At 39.8% G+C, this 25,572-nt stretch overlaps 1 protein-coding gene across 3 annotated transcripts in view; it reads left to right on the top strand.

Moving 5' to 3' along the window:
* Positions 1–25,572, top strand: part of RYK (receptor like tyrosine kinase) — a 58,098-nt gene that overhangs the window by 6,574 nt on the left and 25,952 nt on the right. For all 3 annotated transcript variants that reach the window (XM_089509364.1, XM_089509365.1, XM_089509366.1), the window contains 5 exons: positions 8,194–8,315; positions 9,314–9,413; positions 11,827–11,961; positions 14,001–14,057; positions 15,363–15,507. In XM_089509364.1, the coding sequence (XP_089365490.1) occupies positions 8,194–8,315; positions 9,314–9,413; positions 11,827–11,961; positions 14,001–14,057; positions 15,363–15,507 (559 nt within the window). The remainder of the gene's footprint in view (positions 1–8,193; positions 8,316–9,313; positions 9,414–11,826; positions 11,962–14,000; positions 14,058–15,362; positions 15,508–25,572) is intronic.

Genomic DNA, 25,572 nt, shown 5'->3' with positions numbered 1-25,572 from the left:
AAGTGTGAACTGATGTGCAGGCTCATTTCATAGGCCCGTTACAGACGGGCTCTGACGCGCCCCCATCACGTGCTAGGGGTTGGCCGGGGACCTAGCGTCCACACCGGCCTCACCCCTAGCACGTGACGGGGGCGTAATAATGGCGGCGCCCTATACACACAGGTGCCGCCATTATTACGTGTCTGACGCATAGCGTCCGCACGTCGCGCTGTGCTTATGACGTCGCGAGTGCGCCATTGGTGCCTCGCAGCGTGCATCATAACCGCACCGCGGGAAAAAGCACCATTTTGGGGCTTCTTTTTTGCTCCGCACAGGAGCCGCGCGGTTTGGCTGCTACAGCTCCCTCGTGGAGCAACCAGCAGCGCCGGCAGACCGCCGCTTTTAGGCGGTCTGTAACATGCCCTAGTAACATTTGCAGCTGCTTTTTACTACCTATATAAATTTTTTACTACCCAGTACTAGGCTATTTCTGAATAACTTCTTTTTCCCATTCACCTGTCCTGCTTTTAATATCTTTAGCAGGAACATTTCTTTCTGTCTTACCACAATCAGAGATATGTGACTGGACCTCTCTCTGAAGAAGAGCAAGCTAGCTCTATCTTCATTGTCTTTCTGTTGGCAATCAAATATTTACCGTATTTTCTGGCGTATAACACAGCTGGGCGTATAAGACGACCTCCAACTTTTCAAGTTAAAATACAGAGTTTGGAATGTACTCACCGTATAAGACAACCCCCTCTTCACACCAAATAAAATAAAAAACCGGCTATGTGCGCTGGTTCTCCAGGCCTCTGCTGAGGCCTGCAAAGCCTGCCTTGCATGCAGGCTATGCCCTGGCCTACTGTAGGCCGAGTTAAGGGGGCCCACCTTGAGGGGCCTCCAGAGGCCTGGACGCCGGCAGCTGGGTGTGTGCACATGCCTGTTTCAAGGGGCCTCCGAAGGCCTGGAAGGTAGGAGGAGGCCGGCAGCGAATGCGCTGGGCTGCGGAGCAGGTGCGCGTGCTGGGCTGCGAGACTCTCTTGTGGCCTCTGTGGCCGGGCTTAACCCAGCATATAAGACGACCCCCAACTTTTGACGCAATTTTAGAGGGTTAAAAAGTCATATGCCAGAAAATACGAAATATGATTATTTCAGTCAATGACCAGGAAGAAAATAGAATAGCCAAAATGCAATGTGATACAATAGAATACAATATTAAATATAGAATTGAAAACAACATTGTACAAACATACATCAGTTAGCAATCGTCTGTCAAAGAAATTCCTTTTTAATAAAGACTTTTTGTCACTGTCCAGTCCTCTCTTTTCCTCCTCATGCTATTTGGCTGGAAGGTTTTTTAGAAGCACTGATGATTAAGGGATGGAGAAACATAGAATTTCAGTGTCAGGTTGTGGGCGTACCTGCAGTAAACAATACAAAAAAACGTGAGGTGGGAAAGAATGGGATTCTACTCCACCTCCTGTGGCTATGCATGCCTGCCTAAAACAAGCAAGCTAAATAGCAGCTTTCTCTAGAATCCCTAACTGAGCTTGCGTGAGCAGTAAAACAGAGAGAAAAAGAGAGAGCAGGCAAGTCTTTCTAATCGGCTCCCACAGGCATGTTAAAAACATAGATCTGTACATTTGGCCACAAAAATGGATGTCATAAAAAATGGAGACTGGTCATAAATAAGAAATATTCCAGTAAAGCACATTATTTAATAATTTATTATACTAATTGACTTTTTTTGGGGGGGCGCCCAATGCTTTCATGATTTTGGTCCACTTTTTTAAAAAATCAGTTACAGTATACTGTATGTAAAGTGGACAGTTGCTTTTAGGGTGCTACAAACTTCCAGATTGTTCAGTTGCTGTTACTGGATTTTGGAATTGGAACTACAGAGTGAACTCTTAAGAACTGAAAGACTTCCCCAAGTTTCAAGGAATTAATTATTTGTTTCATTTCATTTCTATGCCACCTTTCTCCCAGGAAGGGACCTAAGGTGAATTACAAGATAAAAAATATTTCAAAACATCACAGTAAAAGATTTAAAAACAATTACAATTGTCTATATAAAACAATATAAATTAACATAAACTGGTACAAAAGTTAAAACAACACACACCTCAAATAAGCCATCCTGTCGTGTTTTTTAAAAAAGCTTGCCAATTAAAAAATATTGCATGTTCTGTTAGTTCACAGGGCAGAAGATAAGGACTACAGCATCCTTTCCCAAATGGATGCACTTAGATGTTTTGAACTGCATTTTAGAGCATCCCAGATAATTGGCTGATGGGTGTGGTGCTCAAATAGTCTGGAAAGCATCAGGGTGGAGAAGACTGGCCTCCATGTCTAGTGTATTGCTCTCTATTAGCTCCCTCCCTGCCCTTGAGAATTACAGTAAGGTGCGTCTACATCTCCAGAAATGCTTTGGGGCCTTCTAAAGCTCCTGTAGATTAATTAGCAATTAAATCTGGAAGAAAAATAATCACCATTGTAGACAACTTTGTAATTAAACTTACTTTGAATAAAAGGAACTGGCATGCTATTTTTAACCATCAAATAGCTGAAATATTTTGTGTAGCTTGAAATAGTTGTGGGATGGAAGAAGTGGCAGAATCAAGCAGCAGACATGACATCTGCATTTAGATGTTAACGTGGCTACAAAGGTAAAAATTCTGAGAATCATGAATCTACACAATCAAAGATTTGGCTATAAGGTATGAAGCATAGGTTGAATTTCTTTTGAAAATTTTTGATGCACTCGATTAACTAACAAATGTTTGCAATATGACCCTTCATGCTTCTTATAAATACTCTGAAATCACTCGATCTTGTCTGCTTATAGAATAAGTAGGGTCAGCCCTGTTTAGTACTTGGATGGGATTCCACCAAGGAATGACAGGTGCTGTAGGCTGTATTTTAGAGGAAAGCGACCGACGGGAAAACATCTCTGAGTATTACTTGCTTAATAAAACCCTATGAAATTATTGGTGGTAACCATAAGCCGCTCTGAAAGCCTTTAGGGCTGAAGGGCAGGGTATAAATACCATAAATAAATAATAAAATAAGTTGGCAGGTGACTTGAATGTGGGTGCGCACACACACAATTTATAAGTTGTATTTTGCTACTTTTTGAAGTGTTTGAATTGTTATGGTTCTGATTTACATCAGTTATAAGGGCACAAAAAGTACTGCTTTGTGCAGTTTGAATTTTCTTTGATTTTTTGCAACATCAGCTATAAATCTCAATTGTATGTGTCCTCTCTTATCAAAGTAGTTTGCTTCTTTGGTTGGCTGAATTTAGATACCTAAGCGTTTTTAAAGCTCCAGCTATGTGTTTTGATGGCTATGTGAAACAGTCTTTTAAATTGAAGTTTATATTCACTAGCGTCTGTCCCCTTGTAAAACAGTAAATGTGTTCATTAAAATTAATTTGGGAACTTATAATAGTGAAATATATTAATTTAGACATTTCCAATTTTCCTTTAAGTAACTTGGGATGGTTCTTGACAGTCTTTTTGTACAGTGTGACATTCTCACTAGGCTGTATGGTCTAGTCTTACCATCACTTATCATTTGAATTTTTGAGAATAAGTACAGTTTCCATGTTGTGCATATAGTGGTATGTACAGTACCAGTGCATGTAAGAAAGCCTCTATTTGGAAATGCCTAAAAGCAGTGTAACTTAGACTTCCAAACATCATGGTCAGTACAAGTATATCTCGGGTAACGAAGTACATATTCATTTATTTAAAGTGTATTTGTATCACCTCCCAGGCCTCACAAATTGCCAAGGTGATGAACAAATAAAAATCATTAATAATAATAATTTAATAATTTGTTTTATTTATATACCGCTATTCCAAAGATCATAGTGGTGAACAGCAAGTAAGCTAATTTGCCCCCAACAGTCTGGGTACTCAGACTTAGCGACCTCGGAAGGATGCAAGCCTGAGTCGAGCTTGGGCCCTTTTGCTGGTCTTGAACTCGCAACCTTGTGGTTTCGAGTGAATGGCTACAGTACAGGCATTTAACCACTGCGCCACCAGGGCTCCATTAAAACAATACAAAGATAAAAATATTTGTAAAACACATTAAAATACTTGTTAAAAATTTCTAAATGATCCTAAACATTTTTTCTTAAACAGATTATTTGGTCCCAGAGGCAGAAATAATGTGGAAAAATAGGGATAGGTTCCTGCTCTACCCTTCAAAATAAAAAAGGGGTAGTTCAGACATGAGCAGCATTCAAAACTAAACAATATGCATATGTGAAATGAAATGAGCAGGTCAGGTAAGCCTTACATAAATAAACAGAAACATGTTGAACTTTATAGAGACCCTCCAAATTTTGAATTTATGGGGCTCATTCATCCAGAGCTAGGGGCTCCCCCAACTTGGTTTATGTGTCCAAGCGGTTTATAATGTTTCATATTTTGTATGACATGTTAAAGCAGGTACCCTGATAGCAGTGCAGAACTGTGCAGTAAAAGCTCTTGAAAAACAAAAGCTAGTAACTCATTAATTATTGTAGGAAATAGGGAAAGATACAAAGACATTCTAATGGCTCAGTTTCACAGAATTATAACAGGTTGGGTTTGATGTAATATTTTGCACATCCAGTGGTATCCACAATACTTTTCATCTATTGCATGTCTTCATGCCAGAAATTCTCAGCATTGATGTTGCTAGTGCTGCAACAAAATAAAAAAATGAACAGCTCGAATCATCCTTGCCACTTGACGGCTTTGAAACAATATTAGGCGCGGTACAGACCATGCAAATGCGCTGTACTGGCACTGATTTTGGGGTTAGGGACCGCGTGGCAACTGCACGGTCCCTAACCATAGCACAACATGGCGCCGTAACAGTGGCAGCGTCTCGTGTACGTGGGCACCACCATTGTTATGTAAGCGCCATGCAGCATCACGCATCACTGGCACACTCGTTACGTCGGCCCTGCAGCACAAAGAGAACCCAGTTTTTCCAGGTTCTTTTTCCTCCAGGGAGAAGCCGCGCGGTTTGGCGGCTGTGGCTTCCCTTCAGAGGTAATTAGGCTGCCGACAGGCCACCCTTTTTGGGCGGTCTGTCCCACACGTTAATCTTCTTTACATTGTAAAACCTGCCAGCTGAGAACAGCATTAAGGAAGAAAGTAGAATAGCTCAAGCAGCTTTAACCTCCTCATACTGAGTTGAAAAACAGAAATTGGAAAAGATACACTTTCTCAGGCTTTGATAATTGTGGAATAATGCCAGTGAGACATACTATTATACTGTTAGCAATGCTATTTATGATATTGCAGAAATGTGAAGAGTAGCATAGTACAGCACTCAGAAATGTGGAGGTACTCACTTATAGAAACTTTGAATGTTTTATCTATTTCTTAAGTTAAAGGAGAGTGAGCATTGTAACAAATTAAAGTTGTGCTTACCATATTGAATTCGAGAAATTTATGCCAAAAAATTGACTCAAAAAACCTGGTTTGATTTATATACAGGGCAATATGGTAATAGGGTTGCCCCTGGAGCCTCTTCCACAGCCCTGCTGCTCTTCTGACAGGACAGCTGGGCTGAGGAAAGGCTTGGGAGGCAAATGTTTGCTTCCTCCATTTCCTCAGCCTGGGGTCCTCCAGAGGTACTCTGCGGGGACAGCCAAACTGAGGAAACACTAGGAGGCAAACGTTTGCTTCCCAGTCTTCTTCCTCAGCCCGGGTGTCCTCCAGAGGTTTTCTGAGGGGACATCTGTGCTGTGGAGGGGGAAGAAGGAATACGCTTGACTTACTCATGGGTCATATCAAAATCCTTAATTTTGACCCCAAATACCTGCCCTCAATTTATACACGACATCAACTTACAGTCAAGTATATATGGTAAATATATAGACAGTGTAATAAATTTCTGGCATAATATCCCTAACTTAAAGTTGTCCATTGTAACCAAATTAAGGAAAATGAGCTGGTACACAAATTTGCCTTTTTTGCCAGGAGGGTTAATACTTTTGAAGATACTACAGTATAAGGGACACTTAAACAATAAAGACAAAAATAGTAATATAATTGCTCACAGTAATGAAAAGTCTATTAAATGTTTAGAAAATGAATTCATGTTCTACTCCCCAGAAAGGGGAGTGCTCACAAGAACTCCTCTTAAATAAACAAAAACCACTTTCACATGCTAATTGAGCAGAGCTTTTTTGTATTTTCTAAGGCTCTCCATACATTTAAAGCTATTCTGCTTTTGTGCAAGGGGCCTTTGAAAAAGACCTGTTTTGTAATGAACAGGAGTTCACCAATACCTTCATAGTAAGAATAAAAACTCCCTTGCGTTGTCTCTGCTTCAGAATGTGTTACATTAAAATCTTTAAAGAATGGCCTTGCCTTTTTATGGTACTTTTTAAGTCTACCTTCTTGTTCTATGCTTGATTTAATTTATACTTTCTGGTTTATGTCCAAATGTTCAGCACAAAGATATATGTTAATGTGATTTAGGGTTTGCCTGAGCAAAGCAGAGCATTTCCTCTAAAAATCTGAAGGGGGAGAAAAACAGGCCTTGGCATGTGGTTTGTTTTAAGTTAGGTAAGATACAATAATGAGAAACTAGATCTCTGAGTTTTAAGGACTCTGTATATGATCTTGCATTCAGGACTCTCACTTTATTTGCTTGCTAGAGAGGTTAAAAATAATAAAAAGAGAGTTTTGGTTATCTCTGGAGCAAGAAGAAAAAAAAGGAAATGTAGAGAAGATGGTGAAATGCAAATAGGGGACAAAGAGGGGGGGAAGCTTAGATCTATGAATTTGGCCATCTAAATGGAAACTATAAGAAAAGTGGACGCATTTTGAAAGAAAAAATAATCCCTGGATGTATTTTGATATGTAAAAGGTTCCAGGTGTTTTTGTTAACTTATGTAAGGCTTGCTGTTTGTACTTCTGTGTAAGTTGACCTTATTTAAACTGAGAGCAGGTTTTAGGGCCAAAGTTTTGGATTTTTGATATGACCCATGGGTAAGTTGAGAGTAAAAACTTAGGGACCTGTAAGAAGGGAAATAAAGAATGAAGCAAAGGAAAGCAGTGCCAAAGAACTTACAAAATTCCAGCAGGCACAACTGTTTGTGTTCACCCTAAAGGTTGGGATGGATGAAGAGGACTGTATAGTAAATGGCAGCTATGTGATGTGTGGGGAAAGTGACCAGGAGCACAACGGGCTACAAAAATGTGCATATGTCAAAAAAAGATGTAAAAACAAAGCAAAGAAAATGGTGACTAGCTGTGATTACAGCCATTAACTTTAATGTGATATCATTGCCTGATTTTAACCCAGAAAAGCTGCTAAACATATACAAATGTCTTATTCAAATTCTTCAGAGTAATTGCTTCTAGAGTTTCACCAGTGTAAACTCTTGAAGTGATGGGACATGCAACATGGCTTCCACTGAGCAGAAAACTATGTTGCATGTCCCACCATCTGAAGAGTTTAGGTTAGTGAGTATGTAAGTCTTTCTCTTTAACAGCACTCCCAAATGGCATCAGGCTGGCTTCAACCTTACTGAGTTTCTGATGGACAGTCAAGTCTACTGTTCTCTGTCTTTGACGATAAAGAAATGTTTTTAATAAAAAATAAATAAATAGTAAAACTGAATCATTTATTAGTCAGGCTATTAGGATTTGGTTGAGAATATATCTGCTGTCAGAAGACAAAAGCATGTGATAAAGAATGCGACTGAGTCACAAGAAACTGATTTAGCCATCTGTAAAACATACTGGGAGTTTTTGACAGTATCTGTTGTGTTCTAACATGGAGTGAATATTGTAATGGGTTCAGCATGATCAAACAGACATAGAGAAATTGTAATCATAAGGTTCAGGGTTGCCACAAGTTGTCAAAAGTGTTTTTAAACCATTGACCACAGATGAAATTCCCATTTGGATTTGTGCATGGAGTTACAAATGTTACTTTGCATAGTTGCAAAGCTTATGTTTTTGCTGTCTCTTTAAAATTGCGGGAATCACTTTTGCCTACAACCCACGTGGAGCAGGTAATATTGACTGAAGTGCCATCTTGATGTATATCTATTTTGAATTTTTTGCTGACATTAAGTATTTGTTTTCTTCCTCTTAAATATGAACAGATGTAATCTTATTTCTTGTACTGAAGGTTGACAGTGCCTGTAGCCTAGTTGTTCATTGCTTTTTTTCTTTTTTACAAACATTTTAGGTATTGATGCCGAACTTTATTATGTGAGGAATGATATGATAAATCATTACGCTTTGTCCTTTAATCTACTAGTACCTGTAGAGACAAACAGCCTCCATTTCAGTTGGCATGCTAAGGCAAAGGTAAGCAAACTATGTGCAAGAGAGAAGGGGATTTTCCACTCTCAGATCTAGACTCTGAAATCTAGGAAAGAGCAGTGGGTTTATGCTGGGCATAAGAGGGCAGTGGATGTTTGCAAAGACTCACATTTTCTCACTCCAAATGGGAGTTAGAGGCACAAGGAGTTCTGGAATTAGGCAGCTAAGGTACGCTGAGTACCACTGATACGCAATGATCAAACTTCAAAATGTAGCCCTTTCTTCCACAACAGAGGCTCATTGCAAACAGTTCAGATGTCTATCAAAATGTGGTTTGATTTTCAAGTATGAGCTTGCATTGTGTGCTTCTTTCTCTTTCTCCATGTTTAGATTTTCTTCCCCATTTTGATTAACTGTAGTTCTCCCAGTTTGGACATCTGTGAACCATAATTTGTTTCTGAATCAGACATGGAAGCCATTACCACACCAAGGATATTAATTGCACTAATGTGCACAGAACTTCAATGAGTAGTTGCTCAGCATTTTAGAAGATATCTGCTTTTAGTTTTAATATTTTGTTTTGATTCAGGCATTGATAATTTGGCATCCAGCTTAATAAAATGTAATTAAATATTGAGGCTATTTCGAATGTGGTTGTCTATGGTGTTTTTTGTTTGTTTGTTTGTTTGTCTTTAGCCAGAAAGTGACCTTAGCATTTCCCCCCTCCCTACTCCTATATCTTGTTATTGGCATAGTTTGCACCCACTCTCTTCTGTTTTTCATTTAACCACACACACACACACACACACACACACACTTCCATGGATGGGATGTATGTAGATACTTACCACAAGTGATAATAAACAACTGTCTGGGGTAGTCTTTAAATTTTACCCTAAGATTAATCCGTTTGGCACTTAGCAATATATTTTAAATCCGTTAATTACCAATTTATCTATCATAGATATAATGCAGAAGCAGTGTGACTATAGAACCTTTTATTGAGCATATTTTCCTTTTGTTTCTTTTTCATCTCATTACAGATTGAATATAAACTGGGGTTTCAGGTTGATAATCTTTTGGCTATGGATTTGCCACAAGCAAATATTTCTGACCAAGGGGAAGTCCCTCGCATTCTATCTGGTAATTAATCTTACATTTGACAAGTATATAGCATTACTCTGGGTAAATATATACTTGGGTCAGTATCCTGGATGGTCGTCATGTGGGGGGTAGAGAAGAGGAGAGAGAAAAAGCCAGAATTTTACATAAGGGTTGGAGGATCTATAATCTTAGCAGTTTAGTGGAGAACTTCTTCTGTAGAGGCTCCCACACATGAGTTTATGAGAAAAGACTGTGTATATTAGGAGCCAAATAACTTAAAATTCTACATCAAGAAACGTTGAGTTCTGCACATGTTAACTACCTTTGTTTTGTACAGCTCATTCTACTTCTGATCCGGGAGCAATGCAACCTGGCCTTGATATAGAAAGGCAAAGCAACCTGGCCTTGATATAGCATTAGACCACCTGTTGTTCCTTTCTTCAGAAGCAAATTCTTCTTTTCTTCTTCTAGTACTACATTCTGCACTCTTCCTGTGCTTCAGGAACTGATATATGGTTCTGGTTGTAAACCTGGTAATAAGCATGCTGTTCAAATACATGCTGTTCATTGCTGAACTAATAATTTGTGCCATTTGCAAACCATTTTGTACTCTTGATTATATTATCCAGATAGCTCAGTATGCGCTGGATTGCATTACTATGTTCAAAAATAGGTTACTGCAACATAGTTTTAACTGGACCTCTTTGTTGCAGCTAAGATTATAATTATTTTCCAGTTTGACTGATTCTTCACTTTTTGATGGCACTGATAGTTGCTAAAATATTGCCATTTTAACTTCATTATCTTCTGCCTTCTACTATACACAAAAAAGTAGAAAGTGGTTTAGTTCCAGTCACTACCAGTTCCTTGTGCTTCATGAGGTGCTTCTGCTTGAAGTTTCTGCCTTGAACTTAGGGGTGATAACAAAGGCTGCTGCTAAAAGGAGGGGTAGAGAAGTCTTCAAATGTAAGCAATCACTACTCTGTCATTTCTCAGTACAGCAATGAACACTGGGTCATCTTCCCTCCTATTCTTTGCTACAGAATTCAAGATCAGGGTCTAAATCGTAACTTCATGATCCTCTACCTGAGATGAACAATATGGATTATCAATGTTGCAGTTAGAACAAATTCTAATTTCACTAGGGGGATCGTGCTGTTACATGCACACAAGCATCTTGTACTGTGATACTGTGAATAGAGGAACACTCCTGAGGACATGGAGAGTTTTTAGATCTCCCTCTCTCCTCACCTATTCCAAGACTTTACTACGTACTTTGCCTCCATTTCCTAGCTGTAGAATTGGTGATGAGATGGGTGACATGTTGGGATCATTACCTCTAAGACTGAAGCCTCAGTCATGCTAGCAAGGGGCCAAGGTAAACTGTTTGTGCCCAGGGCTGCCCCTTCCTTGAAAGAAGTCTCAACCACCTTAAGTCTTGGCAACAAGAGAAAGATTGGGCAGCAGCCAAAGAAATCCTTCGTATTAAAGGGAGGAGCAGGGGTAGCCTGGAGCTCAGTTAGTTGCTTTATGTACATTGACAGATAATATACAAGAATACCTCCACCTGTCATTAATTTAGGAAAGAGAATCAGAACTGTTTGGCCACATTCAGCCAAGAAATCAGATGCTTCCTCAAGTGTTGGTCTTTCCTGCTCTTGAGCATGAAAGGTGGAGAGAGGGGCTGACTAGTTTGGTTCTTTGTGACTGAGGTTTTCCCTGATTCCTTAGCGATTAAGCAGGTCTATTCCAAGGAAAAGTTGTGAGTGAGGCAACTTTCAGCTTGTTACATCTATCACACAAGATTCTCATTCCTTTTGGTGAACTGAGTGTAGAGAACCTTTTTAAAGGTTTAAAAGATGCTCTTTTAAAAGTGATATATGTCTGAGCAGTGACATGAAAAATTAAATAAGTGCAAATATATTGCATATACAGTGGGCCCTCAGTATCCACTGGAATTTGGTTCCTGGACCCTCCTGTGGATACCAAAATCCATGGATGCACAAGTTACAGTATTTACAGTGGCATAGTAAAAATGTCTCCCTTATATAAAATGTCAAAATCAAGGTTTCCTGTTTAGAATTTATATGGATTTTTAAATGTTTACAAACCAAGAACAATTGAATCGGTGGATACAGAGGGCTGACTGTACTTAATACTGAGTTAAAAATTAGGAGGATTAAAAAAAAAATTAGAATGTGCTGTAATGACCAAACAACCACAAAAAGAATGACACATCATGCTAAGAAGGATATCAATAGTAAATATAATGTTTCATACCTTGTGTGTAGCAAAGAACATGAAGAAACAATAATTTTGTTTGTTTATTTGTTTTTAATTTTAGCCGTGGAAGTATTACTGAGAAAATGCTATGAAGTTAGAGTGGCACACAATTTAAAATGTATATTTTATTTTAAAAAACATGTACATGTATTTTTTTTCCTATTTACAGTGTTTCGGGTGGAACTCTCTTGCACTGGCAAACTAGACTCTGAGGTTACGGTACTAATGCAACTGAACATGACAATAAATGCTTCCAAAAATATCACAGTCTTAAATTTCAAACGAAGGAAAATGTGCTATAAAAGTAAGGCATTTTTATTCATTCATTTTTATAGGGATTCCTCTCAACAAGGATCCTGTTCACTCCATCTTCTTTCCTCTTCTCTTAAATACCCAAGACACTTCTGAGGTCCAGAAAAAAGTGAATTTCTAAGGGTTGCAACTAAACTTGGGAACTGAAGTTTCCGTAACTGGAAACAGATGTCAAACCCATTTGGACTGACTCTTGATAGTCTGAGAATAGAATTGTTGATGTAGTATGTGGGGAGTGTAATGAAGGACAAAAGAAGTGTCAAAACGTTCTTCAGATAAATAGTAGCAAAAGAATATAAAGAAATCTCAAGGCAGATACAGAGGAAAGAAAAATGGAAGATCATAACTACCTAAAAACTATAAGAAGGATTCTATCTGTCTCTAATAATAATAATAATAATAATATTTATTTATACCCCGCTCTTCAACCAAGACTATCAGAGCGGCTTACAATTTGTTAATTAGAGCAGTGTTCCAGGTCCATTTTTGTTATTGGCTCTATAAAATATGTAGAATTGCTGAAATCGCAGAACTTTACTGAGGTGGTCCAATTAAGCAAATGAAGGAATAAAACACATATTTGTGCAGTTACTTGGTTACACTTTGCTGCCTTCTGAAATGGTAGTTACAAATATAACTGATCTTATTTATCAAAATTCCAAAATTATTGCAAATTGTAAGCTATTGAGTTACTTTGAATATCATACCACAATATGTGCAAGTCTCCCTGATGCATGATTTTATTTTATATTATATATTATTGGTTATATTTTATTTTATTATTCAATATACATATATTATATATGAATAAAAATGTAAACATAAATGAAGGGTATGTTTGACCAGAAGAGTTCCAGTAGCATCAGGATGGTAGGAAATGGATCTGTAAACTGTTGTCAGTGTTGTTATGAGTTTAATTCATTTTAATGTTCCTGTTTGATATGTTTAAACTGCTGGTATATTGTTTTAAGTGGAAGCCACCTTGACTCCCAGGTTTGGGGAAAAGGTGGGATATTAATGGTGATCATAGAATCATAGAGTTGGGAGAGACTGCAAGTGCCATCCAGTCCAACCCCCTGCTATGCAGGAAATCCAAATCAAAGCATCCCCGACAGATGGCCATCCAGCCTCTGTTTGGAGACCTCCAGTGATGACAAATCAAGATTTAAAACTTTAAAACAATAACCAGAATGCTTCAAGCAACTAGAAATATGGGTTGAGTCTCCCTTATCTAGAATTCTGAAATCCAAAATACTCCCAAAATTGTCCATATGGGTGACTGAGATATTGACTTTGCTTTCTGATAGTTCATTGTACACTGACTTTGTTTCATGCACAAAATTATTAAAAGTCTCATGTATAAAATTGCGTTCAGGCTATGTGTATAAGATATATATGAAACATAACTGAATTTGTTCATGTCTCCTTTTCTGTGAATTCATTAGGTCGTCTCAGACAAGTTGTTTTCTCAATAACCCCATCTGCCATGTGACAGATAGTCATATTAACTTACATGGTTGTGTTAGATGTAGAGCTAAGATGATGTATTAAAAGTGCTATGAACACTTGAAAGCACTTGAAGAGTCCATCTTTGCACATTTCTTAAATTTTCCAGCATAGCTATAATGTCTGTGACCTCTGTGCTACTGTAACCTTGGAGCATGTTACACTTCATGGTGCAATACCTATTTCCTATAAACCAGGGGCTGGCAACCTGTGACCTTCTAAATGTTGTTGAAACTGCAACTCCCAACAGCCTAACCAGTATAACCAGTGGTAAGAGATTATGGGAGCTGAAATGCAACATGTGGAGGCCCACCTGTTGCCATCCTCAGTGTAGATCAAAATTGGTTATACACAATCTCTTAACATAGTAAGATCTTAGGGTAAAAAGATTTCAGCTTTGATGGATACTTGAGTGAAATGCATTCTTTTAATTGCTTAGTCATAAAAGGCAAATTTTATCAAAGACTCAAAATTACAGGTTTTCAGGAATGGTTATTTCAGATGCATATTTTCTTTTGTTGTCAGAACTTGAACAAGAATTAAAAACTCCAGTATTGGACAAAAATAGCAGCAAAGCTATATGTAAGTAAATCTTATAAATACACAATATTGTTTATTTTCCACATTTTTCAATAGAAAATTCCTAAAAATATCATGCATTCAAAAGAAAAGGGGGTAGTCATCATTATCAGTCAAAAACCCTTTCATTCCCAGCTGTTGAATGGGCAAAATTGATTGGGTCTTCAAAAAGTATATTTTTGGATGAGATGTTAAGGAGTGGTACTATCTTATGTTTCTTATTTGAGTTTACTTACTATTGCTTTGTTTGTGTAATTTTGTTTAATGTTTAATGATGGGTGTATTTTAGTTGAGGAATGAGGGATGGAATTTTAGTTTGTATATGTTATGTACTGTTTAGGTATTTTATTTATTTGTTTATATTAATCATTTATGTGTTATTGATTGATTGATTGAAATTTTATTTCTATACCGCCGTTCCCACAATTATTGCGGTTTACAAACAATGCAAATACAATACAATACAGATCAAAAAGAAAACAAATTTAACAATGAAAAATACCCCAAATAAAACCAAACACAACTATACATCATTAAAATCCATCATAAAATCAGTTAAGAATTAATAATCAATCTAAAAATACAATACAATACACGGTACACAGTGTTATATATTTTTTGTAATTTTGTAAACCGCTTTGATCTTATTGGAAAGGTGGTATATAAATAAATTTTATTATTATTATTATTATTATTTATTATTATTATTATTATTATTATTAAACTCATGTGAGCAGCTTACACTGCTTTATGTCTTATGATTCTATTTATTAAATATGCTGCAGTGATTTGGGGCCTATTGTTACAAGGACAACCAATTTACAGTTCTGATGTATAATTATACATCAGTTTTGTATGTATAACAATGCTTGTTTTCCATGGGCAAATGGGCAGAAAACTGTCTTTTGGCTAAAACAGCTTCATAATATTTTGCTCTTATGTTATTAGCATAATTAACTAATTGTTATTTTGTAGTGGATAACGTTCTGCTGTGGTCTTAGTACTCATCAAATGAGGTTTCTATTTCTTATAGTGGTAGCAAAACAAGAGAGTAGCTCTTGGTTTGGTGTGTACTACTTATAGTTTCCTTTTGGTAACTTTTCGATATTCTGGATTTAACGTTCTAAAATGTGATTTAGAGGTGGCTTTTTTCCCTTTGCCATAAATTTAAATTACATAGTGCATTATAATAGTAAAGTAAGATAAAAATAAACAACTTGTTGTACTGTGTTATATGAACTTAATTGAATCTGGCATATGTTAGTTGTATCCATTTTGTTGCAGTAATGCTTTACACTTGACTTTCAGTTGACCCTGTAAATGCAGCTCCCACCACTTCTACACGTGTGTTTTACATCAGTGTTGGCGTGTGCTGTGCAGTCATTTTCCTGGTAGCAATAATACTAGCAGTCTTGCATCTTCATAGTATGAAAAGGATAGAATTGGAAGACAGGTAAGAAAAAGACAGGGACTTGATGTTGCATTATCTAACTTATTTTTCTTAATGCTTCCAGTTAACAAGATGCAGTCATAATAATCGTGAAACAGCATTAGTAAATGAGAAATGTTAATAGCCCTTTGAAGCTTTCTCTCCTTCCTGTCCAAATAACTCTTCTCTGCCAGTGGAGAAGGAGCCATCCCAAAAAGTGTTGATTCCAGTCACCAGGCAAGGCAAGGGATCACATGCTGTTTGGGAAATATTTCCTCTTAGATCCCATGCTCCTTTTAGTTCTTCCTTGCCTCTTTCCAGAAAGTATTTTAGTTCTTCAGCTTTCCTTTCACTTAAATTCTTTAAGTCTACTGTTCCTTTCTTCTGCCTTCTCTCACCTCTACCCTTGTACCCCTGCATCGCCTCTCCTCTTGTTTAAAAAACAAGAACAAACCCCCTTTTCTTCTCACCTTCTTCGTATTTTCTGCTTGCTTTTTTTTTTTTTTTTTTTTTTTTTTGAGCCACGGTTCTCTCTGTGAGGGGTAAATGAGAAAAGCTAAGACAAAAGCTAAAGGCATTACGGGGCCTAAAATCCCATCAGTTAGGCACATTAGGCTGGTCATAGATGTGCAATCTATATGTTGGTGTAATATGCCTTTAAACAACAGAAAAATATTTTGATTGATTGAATGATGACTCACAGCCAACATTGTATATTAGTGGACCAGGACACTGATCACATGTCAGATGACAGTTGACAGTTGAAATGTCTGGTTGGTTGTGAGCTATCATTGGAGCAGCAGTTTACCATAGTAGTGACCATATTACACCTATATTGAAATCACTCCACTGGCTGCCTATTCGTTTCCAGGCACAGTACAAGGTGTTGTTCATTACCTTTAAAGCCCTCCATGGCTTGGGCCCAACCTACTTAAGGGATTGCCTCCTTCCGTACAATCCGCCCCGTACCCTCAGATCCTCTGAGAGGAATTTGTTGCAGTCCACAAAGACCAGATAGACGGCGACCTCCCAGAGGACGTTTTCCGCGATCGCTCTCACTTCATTGTTAAGAGTGTGGAAAAAATATAAGAGATTAATTTATAATAAGATACCTTTGTGGGTCAAATTGCCAATCTTGAGAGCTTCAAGAAAGCTGTCAAGATGGATCTCTTCTGGCAGGCCTTCCCGGAATAGATCCCGGCCATGTAACGCTCCCCCCACAGTCATATAAAAGTGAAGACTCTGCCCACTGTTATTTTATTATTGTAGTATTGTTTTTAGATTTTTATCATCTGTAATTTTAATGGATGGAATTGTTTAATCCTTTTTTAAGGGAGGGGAATTGTATATATTGTATTTTTTAAAAGGTTGTATGCCGCTTTGATTGTGGAAACAAAAAGCGGGATATAAATTAAAGTTTTATTTTATTTATTTATAAAGTTTATTGCTGTGAGCTACTATGTTTTAGTTTGTAGCTATGAAGCAGACTTTGAAGTTGACTGGAAGTCAGATGTCTGTCTGTCTGTATATATGCTGTTTTATATTATGCATTTTATAACTGAAGATAAAAACCTCCAGGATGAATCAACTCTCTGTAATTGTTTCTTTTAAGTGTGAAAAGTGGTCAGTGCACTGCCAATACCAATAGCTGAGGGTTTTTGTTTTTATACTCTGCAGTGTACATTGTTTTAGCTGTAGCTGGGTGATTTTTACCCAGACTGCGCTGGGAGTTGGCCCTCATCCCAATTTAATATACTGGCCAACACTGTATTGACACACACTCACAGGCAGCCCCTCCTACAGGGGCTGCCTCTTCCAGAGCAGCTGATCTTGCCGAGGATATTGCATAGTGTGGGGCAGATTAAGTTGGAAGAAATCACACTCAGCTCAGCTTCTGACACCGCTTTATTGCCCCAAACAACCTTGAATACCTTGCTGAGGGGGAGATGGAACCTGATTTCCATGGTCTCTTCAGCTGCCTCTCAGTTGAGCCCCCTGCTGCTTTAGAGCAGACCTCAGATACAGACATGCAGGAGAATGGGCAGTCCAAGCAGGTGACCAACCTTGAAATCATGCTCATGTGCACATAATCAAGTCGGTGGTCATTTTGAGGCCCTGGCAGACATGCTATTTTGTGTAAACCGATCAGGCCTTTACAGTGTCTTTCTCTTTTATTATGCCATTTTAAAAACAGGATTCATGGCTGAAACAGCATTTTTCCTTGGTTGCTGATGAGCTGAAAGGGTCAAACCAACTGCCCTCTCCCAGCCATTCCACCTCAAAGAGACATAGAGCTTTCTTCCCCTCCATCTGCTGATAGACAGCTTCCCTTGTGGAAAAAGGGCAGGGCTAAAACTAAAGCTGCTACAGTACCATCTAGAGCCAGACACAGAGGGAACTTGGGCGGGGTACAAACCACCAGAAAGAGGCGCCTCCCCAGCGCCTCTCTTTACTCAGCAGGAGCGCCCGGAAGTGGCTCCTTTTTGTGGTGTTGCTGTGACGACGCAAAGCTCCAGAGACGTTACGATGACATTGCAGCTGCACTGCCCCTTCTGGAAGCGGTGCAGCTGCGACGTCATTGTTACGCACCCCTTCTGGTGGGATAAAATCCTCATCAGATGAGCAAGGCCCGGAACAGACGGGCCTTTGTGGCGCTTTCGTCACATGAGAGGGTTGCCGGGCGTGTGGGTGCTCCACCCACCAGGCAAACCTCACACATGACGAAGGCGTCGCAAAGGCCCATCTGTTCCGGGCCTTGCTCATCTGATGAGGATTTTACCCCACCTGCCTCTGCCCTATGAGAGATAATATTATAGCCTCTATTTATTCTACCTTTCAGAGAAGGGGAATGGCCTGATTTTTGGGATCAAGAGGACCTAGCCAAAGAGAGACATAGTAATCAAAATGACTTCATTCCTCTCCTATCCAAGGCTTACAGGTACCTTGGGTTTGTAGGACTCCCAGCCAGATTCCTCCACTGCTCTAACCAGTAAAATTTCCAGCTGGGGTACAAGCATGTTTCCTCAACAGAAGATCTCCTAGTGTGTTGCTGCCTTTCCATTCCTTGCATGCTCAAGAAAGACAAAATGGCCAGATAGTCATTCCCAGCCTTTTCACCCCTTCCATTCTTTCTGCTATTCTAGGGACTTCGCGTCTGGCAAACCTCCCTATCCCAATTCTCCTTTTGTTCCCAGGTAGGTCTGGGCAAGAATGCCTCCCAAGATAGGCAGCCTGTCAGAAGCAAACAAACCTTGTGACTATCTTCCATCCAGGATAGGGGAAAGGCTCTCACACTTCATGAAAGCAAAGTCCTGTTCCACACCAGATCAGTCAATATTGAAAACAATAAGTGAAGGCTACTTGATTGAATTCAGTCAGAAGCCAAAACACTGCTTTTTCAGGTTGCCTGTTTCCAAAATCTTTCCAAGAACATAGTGATACATCAGGCCATCTCCTACTTCTTGGAGGTAAAAACCATAGAACTGGTCCCCCCAAATGAAAGGTTCAAGAGGCTGTACTAAAGGCTGTACTAAGCCTTTTTCACAGTAGTCAGAAACGGGGTAGAGTTCACCCAGTTCTGCATATCACAATTGCAAACAAATATGAAGAGTACAGATGCTTCCATGTGGAGAGTCTCCAGACAGTTCAAGAGCATGTCTTTCCAGAAGACTTTCTCCTCAGTTGAACTTTCAGATGCTTGTTTTCATATTTGGACCCATTCATCATTGCATTCTAACTTAGTTTTTGTTACCTCTGCCCACTTCCAGTTCAAGGCCCTGCCTTTTGTATTGGCCTTGTCATCTTGCCACCAGGCTGATGATTGGCCTTGTGGCCTACCTGAGATTGCATGGCATCCATATCTTCCCATTTCTAGATAATATCATAATAAAATCTTACACACTTTAGGGGCTCAACAAGCACTGATGACCACCATGATAGTTCTCCAGAACCACATCTTTGTAGACAAATGAAACAATCATCTTGTCCCAATCCAGAGGTTAGTTCACTTAGATGCCCTCATAGACATAGGAAAAGGACACATTGCTCCAGCTCCAGAGAGAACAGAAAGGATTAGGAAAAAAGGTTTCCTTTTTATGAGAGGAGACCAGAACACCTTATGGCACTAACACATTTTCTAGGCCTGATGATTTCCTGAAGCCACTTATCATGCCCACTGAAGTGTCACCTCTGATCCTTTCAGACATCCATAGCCACATGTCACATCAGATTTCATTGAATTGGTGAAGCCTGGATTATTTTTATTATTATTAACATTATTAACCTTTATTTATGAAGCGCTGTAAATTTACACAGCGCTGTACATGCAATTTTTTAGTTAGACGGTTCCCTGCCCTCGGGCTTACAATCTAAAAAGACATGACACAGAAGGAGAAGGGAGTGGTGGAGGGAAAGGGTAAGAGGTCCAGCAGTTCCTCTCTACCTCCAAGGCCTGGACCAAGGCAGATGGACTGGAGGGAGGGCTTGGCTTCATAATGGATGGTTAATCATTTTCCAGGGAAAATACATACTTTCAAGTAGAATAATGCATATACAGTACATAGCAATACAGGAAATGGTTTGATAAACAGGCACCAAAAGAACATCAAGTAGTAAGCGACAATTATGCAATGCCTGGGAAGGCTTCTCTGAACAGGATGGTTTTCAACTCCGTTTTGAAGCTGGTTAAAGAAGTGATGGCTCTTGCTTGTGGGGGAAGAAGGTTCCAGGAGTGAGGGGCAGCAAGTGAAAAGGGGCGAATCTGGGATGGGGCAGAGGAAATCCTGGGCTGAGACAGTAGACCTTGACTACCAGAACGGAGGGGCCTGGTGGGAAGGTGAGGAGAAAGAAGGTCTGATAAGTAAGGAGGGGCCAGTCCATGGAGGGCTTTAAATGTCGACAGCAGGAGCTTATACTGAATGCGGAAAGGGAGGGGGAGCCAGTGAAGGGATGCCAACACAGGAGAGATGTGGTCAGAGCGGTGGGTGGAAGTGATAATGCGTGCAGCTGAACGCTGAACAGAGATTAAAGGACGGAGATGCCCCCAAACTCCCAGTCTTTCCCTGGGAGTGCCCCTAAGAGACCATTCATGCCACAGCTGCCAGCCTTCTGGACCGGGGGCTCATTCCAAATTCCTTTCAGCTCAAGGGGTTGGGACCCAAGCAGACAAGATCCACATCATCAGTTGGCTAATGTTTTATGCCATCAGACTGGTTCTCCTTCACTTTCAACAAGGCCTCCAAGAGAACCTCCTGGTTTAAGATGACTTAGTGAAGCAGCCTTCCAAAGGAGCTACACGGAGGGGGGAAGTGCTAAGTGGCAGAAGTCACTTAGAGATTGTGTAGCTGGGGAAAAATGTTTCCCTAGTAGGGAAAGCTTGAAGGGGAGCATTACATGAGTCTGGATTCCTCTTTGGGCATCCCGATGCACATTTTCTGCAGTTTGACTGGGGGTAAAGTGGAAGAGACCAAGAAGAGAATGCCCTACTGCACTCAATCCCTATAGCAAAGACCGCTTAACTTTCTTAATTACCTCAAAAGTATGATATAGAAGAACTAGAAATTAAGGAGCTTTCCAACGAATTACAACAGTCATGAAATATGCCACCTTAGAATTTAGTGGAGTCTTCTTTGGTAGTTTTAAAACAACAGCTAGATGGCGATTTGATGGGATTGTTTCCTGCATGGCAGGGAGTTGGACTGCATGGCCCATGTGGTCTCTCCCAACTCTTTTGATTCTATAAAACATTTTAATTTCAAAATGCAGGTGATTTAAATGGTATCTAAAAAGGAAGTATTTAAATGTGGAAGAAATTGGAAAAGCAATTATATTTAGATTTAATGCTGCTGTGCAGTAACTTAACGTGGTTGTTGAAGAGATTTTAAGGTAGAGAACCAGCTAGTTTAAAGAATGCAGTAGCAGCATCTTGTGAATACGTGATTAAATTCAATTAAATTGGGGGGGGGGGAATTAGACAGCTGTCAAAGTGGTTTCAAATGAATTAATATCAGACATCTGAGATGATGGATCTTGGCCAGGTGATTCGTATGAGTTTAACCAGATGAGAATGATGATAAAGCAGGAGTTTACAGACAAAGGACCTAAGTTTAGGCTTCATGGAAGATAGCAGACAGATGGTGAAAGAGGCTATGGTATATTTTAATCAATCAACAAACCAGACAACTGTGGAATGGACAAGTAATGAAGGAACTGATGAAGAAATTGAGATTAATTTGGACAGCAAAGAAAAGGTTGAAGTCCCTATGAAGGAGATTACAAGACAACCTGGGCAGATACCAAATATGAAATGATTTCTCTAGAAAAAGGTCCTTCACAAAAGCAAAGAGATCCGCTATTGGTGAATGCTGTAATATATATTGTTTTGAGTCTGTCTTTCAGGAGGCATCTGTCTCTTTTGTATTTTTAAATGGTAGAAATCTGTTAAAGAGACCTTGCTTCAGATATATACAATTGAATTTGTTTCCTTTGGATGTATTCTCTTTCTTTTCATCAATGCTGAGAACTTTATAAGAGATTTTAAGTGAAATGTAAATAATAATGGTTAAAATAATTATTGTTTAATTGGTTTGGATTAAAATTACCAAGGATAAAAACTGGAGATTATGATTTTGTTTTTTAAACTACATATGTAGATACAGTCGGACCTTGGTATCGCAGTGGATCTGTTCAAGACCCCCACCCCACCCCACCCTGCGAATACCAAATGCAGGACCTCAAGTCTTGTTGTCCCTAATGGTGGCATGACGTGCATGCGCTCGCTACCCCAGCCATGTGCATGTGCCACCATTGGGGACAAGTTGGGTGTCAACTGTGTAACCCTTTTTCTTTTAACTATGTTTGTTTAATATTGTAGTGTTATATGAGTTTTATGTTGTGTTCTGTGTCGTAGTCTTTCCCTTTATGTAATTGTATGTTATAAAATTGTGTTTAATAAAAAAATATTTTTTTAAAAAGTCCCTCAAATGGACACACAAACTCTGATAACAATGAGATGGCAAAATCTTACCTGACAAGACAGTGGGGGGGTTATCTCTCTTTTCCCCTTTAGATTGAAGCCCAACTCCAGGGCAGAGAGGAATGTTCTCTCCCGCGCACATTCAGGGCATGCTGAACATGAAAACCAACTCTAAGCCTCCACACCCTGAACCCAGGGGAATGGAGTCTGTAAGTTACAGTCTTTCATCACATTCAAGAACATTTTGGCAACCTGCAGGTTGACCTCTTGGCATCAGATACAAACCACAAATTGCCCAGATATTTCACCAGGTTCCATTCCCACAGTACAGAAGCCCAAGATTGCATCCACACAGATTGGACTTGGGGTCAACTGTATGCCTTCCTTCTGACTTCCCTAACTTCCAGGGTGCTCAGGACAATCAGGAGTCTTGCTTGTAACCCCCCAGTGACCTTGCAGAGCTTGGTTCTCCTATTTGTTAGGGCTCATAACTTGGGAACCTCTTCAACGTCTGGCTCTATCAGACCTTCTCAGTTAGAGTTCCATTCGACATCCAGACTGGCTACAGCTAGCTGATTGGCAGTTAAATGGAGGTCTTATCTGAGAGCAGACTATTTGGAGAGAGTGATTAACACTTTTAACCTACATGTCGAGTTCTGTCCTCAGGATATAGGAGGCCACTTGGAAAGCTTTTCTCAGATGGGCTCAGAGTAAGTCAGTTTCTCCTCCCAGGGCAAGAGTGAAGGGTGTCTGAGATTTCTTACAAGCATCAGGCCTCAACCTAGACCTCAAAACCAACACTTTGTGGTGGCAAACTACAGCCTTAACCTCCATTTTAACAAGTAATTAGAACCATCCTGTCTCTTCCCAGGAACTTCAAGAAAAGGCCCTTTAGGAAAATGGAGGCACTCTTTGTCTCCTTTTTGCCCACCTCCCTGGGCCAGAAGGTTTCCCCTTCTACTCTTAACTCAATGGATTGAGGTATATATCTTCTTGGCCTACCTAAACCTCAGTATGTAATTGCCCATTCTACCAGGTAACTGGCTGTCTTACCTGCGTTCTCAACTAATGCCCCCTTGGAGGAGATTTGCACAGTTGCAATTTGAGCTGCTTATTCTACCTTTACAAAGCCCTATAGATTAGACAAATTTACCTCCACAAGGTCTCCTTTGGCAGACACATGTTGCAACAGGCTCTCTTAGGCTGAATTAGTTTGCTTTGCTACCATTCCTCCGAGGATCCATTTTGGTTAGGGTAGTTTTCTTTCCTGGATGACTCCTTCTCTGCTGGCTGAGAATGGCACATTGGGAACTTACTGTGATGGTCCATTCTAGCCAAGGAGAAGTGGTTGTCCAGGCCCACTCAGAGGCGGCAAGACTCTCTTTCTTTTGGGGGAGAAATGTTGTCTATCTTCTTTCTTGGCTTGGGAACAAATGAAGGAGGAGTTTGGGATCTAAGAAGAAATAGATCCCTGGGCAGTTACTGGAATTAACTCTTTATTGGATGGTTCCTTTTATCTGTCTAGAATGGGCCTTCATGGTAAGTTCCCAGTGTGCCACTTTATGTGACTATTTTCTTAATCTTCCTATTTGTAACTTCATCAGAGACTTATAAAAAAACCTAACAGTTTGCTTAAAGGTGAGTTTCTTGGTGCAAGCAATGAATAGCAGGAAGAAACATCTTCTGGTATTACTGAGTAATATGGGGCTTTCTTCAAAACTAAAATATTTCTTTACATTGTTCTGTTCAGTAAACTGACAAAGGATATTAGTTTGAAGAATTCTTGATCAAACATTTGTAACTGCTTGGTTATACTGAAGTTGAAATTATTACAGCCAGTGGTGTTCCCAGGCTGTAGAGATGGTGGCAGTCTACTCCCATTTGCCACCCAGGGCTGCCAGGGGATGGCTGAGCAAGTGAGGCAGTGAGTGAGGGGCACAAAAGCTGTGCATTTGCCCTTTCACCACTGCAACAGTTTCCTCCTCCAGAGAAAGCCCAGCAGTAGCAAAGGCAGGAGGGGTGTGCTTGCACTTCTCCACTGCCACAGTAGCAGCTTCCTCCTCAGCAGAAAACCTGGCAGCAGTGAAGCAAGGAGGAGCACTCTTGTCCCTTCTCCTTTGCTACCACAGTGGTTTCCTCCTCAGGGCAAAGCTTTGCAGCAGCGAAACCAAAAGGAACATTTGCCCCTCTTCCTTCCACTTCCCTCTCCCGATGTTCTGCCCAGCTGCTGCCTGGTGAGATGCAGAAAAGGTTGACAAGTGACAGTGGCCTACCCTGCCCGCCACACGTCCAGCTGCTGCCCACCCAGGACTGAAGGTGAGGCAGCAGGACAGCATGGAAAGGACATGTGCTACCCCATATCATCCACTGTATTGCCTTCCTCCTTGCAGAGAGAGCCAGGGCAATGGAGAAAGGGCAGGGACAGCAAGAGCACACACTGCAGAGAAGGAGATTCTGACTGGGTGTCACCCTTCTGAAGTGTCATCCAGTGTGGCATGCAGTCCCCACTTCTAATGACCTGACTATAGCACATTTTTTGTTAATGCCAACAATCAATTTATCTTTGTTTCAATTCTCTCTCCTAAATTCAGATTCATTTAGGTAGAGTGTAAGAACTTTTGAAGTGTTTTCGCATATCATTCTGGCCATAATTTGTTTGAGATCATGCACTCCCTGAGCTAATTCAGGGATTTCTAAATGGTGACGACTGCTGAATGAGACAAAATTTGAAAGGCTGCCACTCTTGGGATACATTCAGTGAATTCCTTTATCACTGGTAGCAGTGCACATTAATAGGTTCAACCTGGTTGGTCTTCACACATAAGATGTGAAAGCTAAAATATTTTTTTCTCAATTTTAGATGATGATCTGTTTGTTGACAAAACCTCTGAATTCAACACAGCATGTGCATGTTTAATATTAGTCATCTCTCCTTTAATTACAGCCTGTTAACTTTCAAAATCTAGTGTTTTGCCTTAAACATTCTCTAGCAAAATGGCTCTCTCTTTTTCTCCTCCACGTCCCCTCTTCCCTCTTGTTGAAATGCTGTCACGAAAACATTGAGTTATGCTCTATAGATGTAATATTGAAAATATTTCCTGTCAGCTTAATTCTAT

Source organism: Sceloporus occidentalis, unplaced genomic scaffold (assembly GCF_023333645.1).
Source record: "Sceloporus occidentalis isolate IW3139 unplaced genomic scaffold, rSceOcc1.0.p SCAF_2, whole genome shotgun sequence".
NCBI classification, from domain to species: domain Eukaryota; kingdom Metazoa; phylum Chordata; class Lepidosauria; order Squamata; family Phrynosomatidae; genus Sceloporus; species Sceloporus occidentalis.
This window is presented reverse-complemented; position numbering and strand designations above follow the sequence as displayed.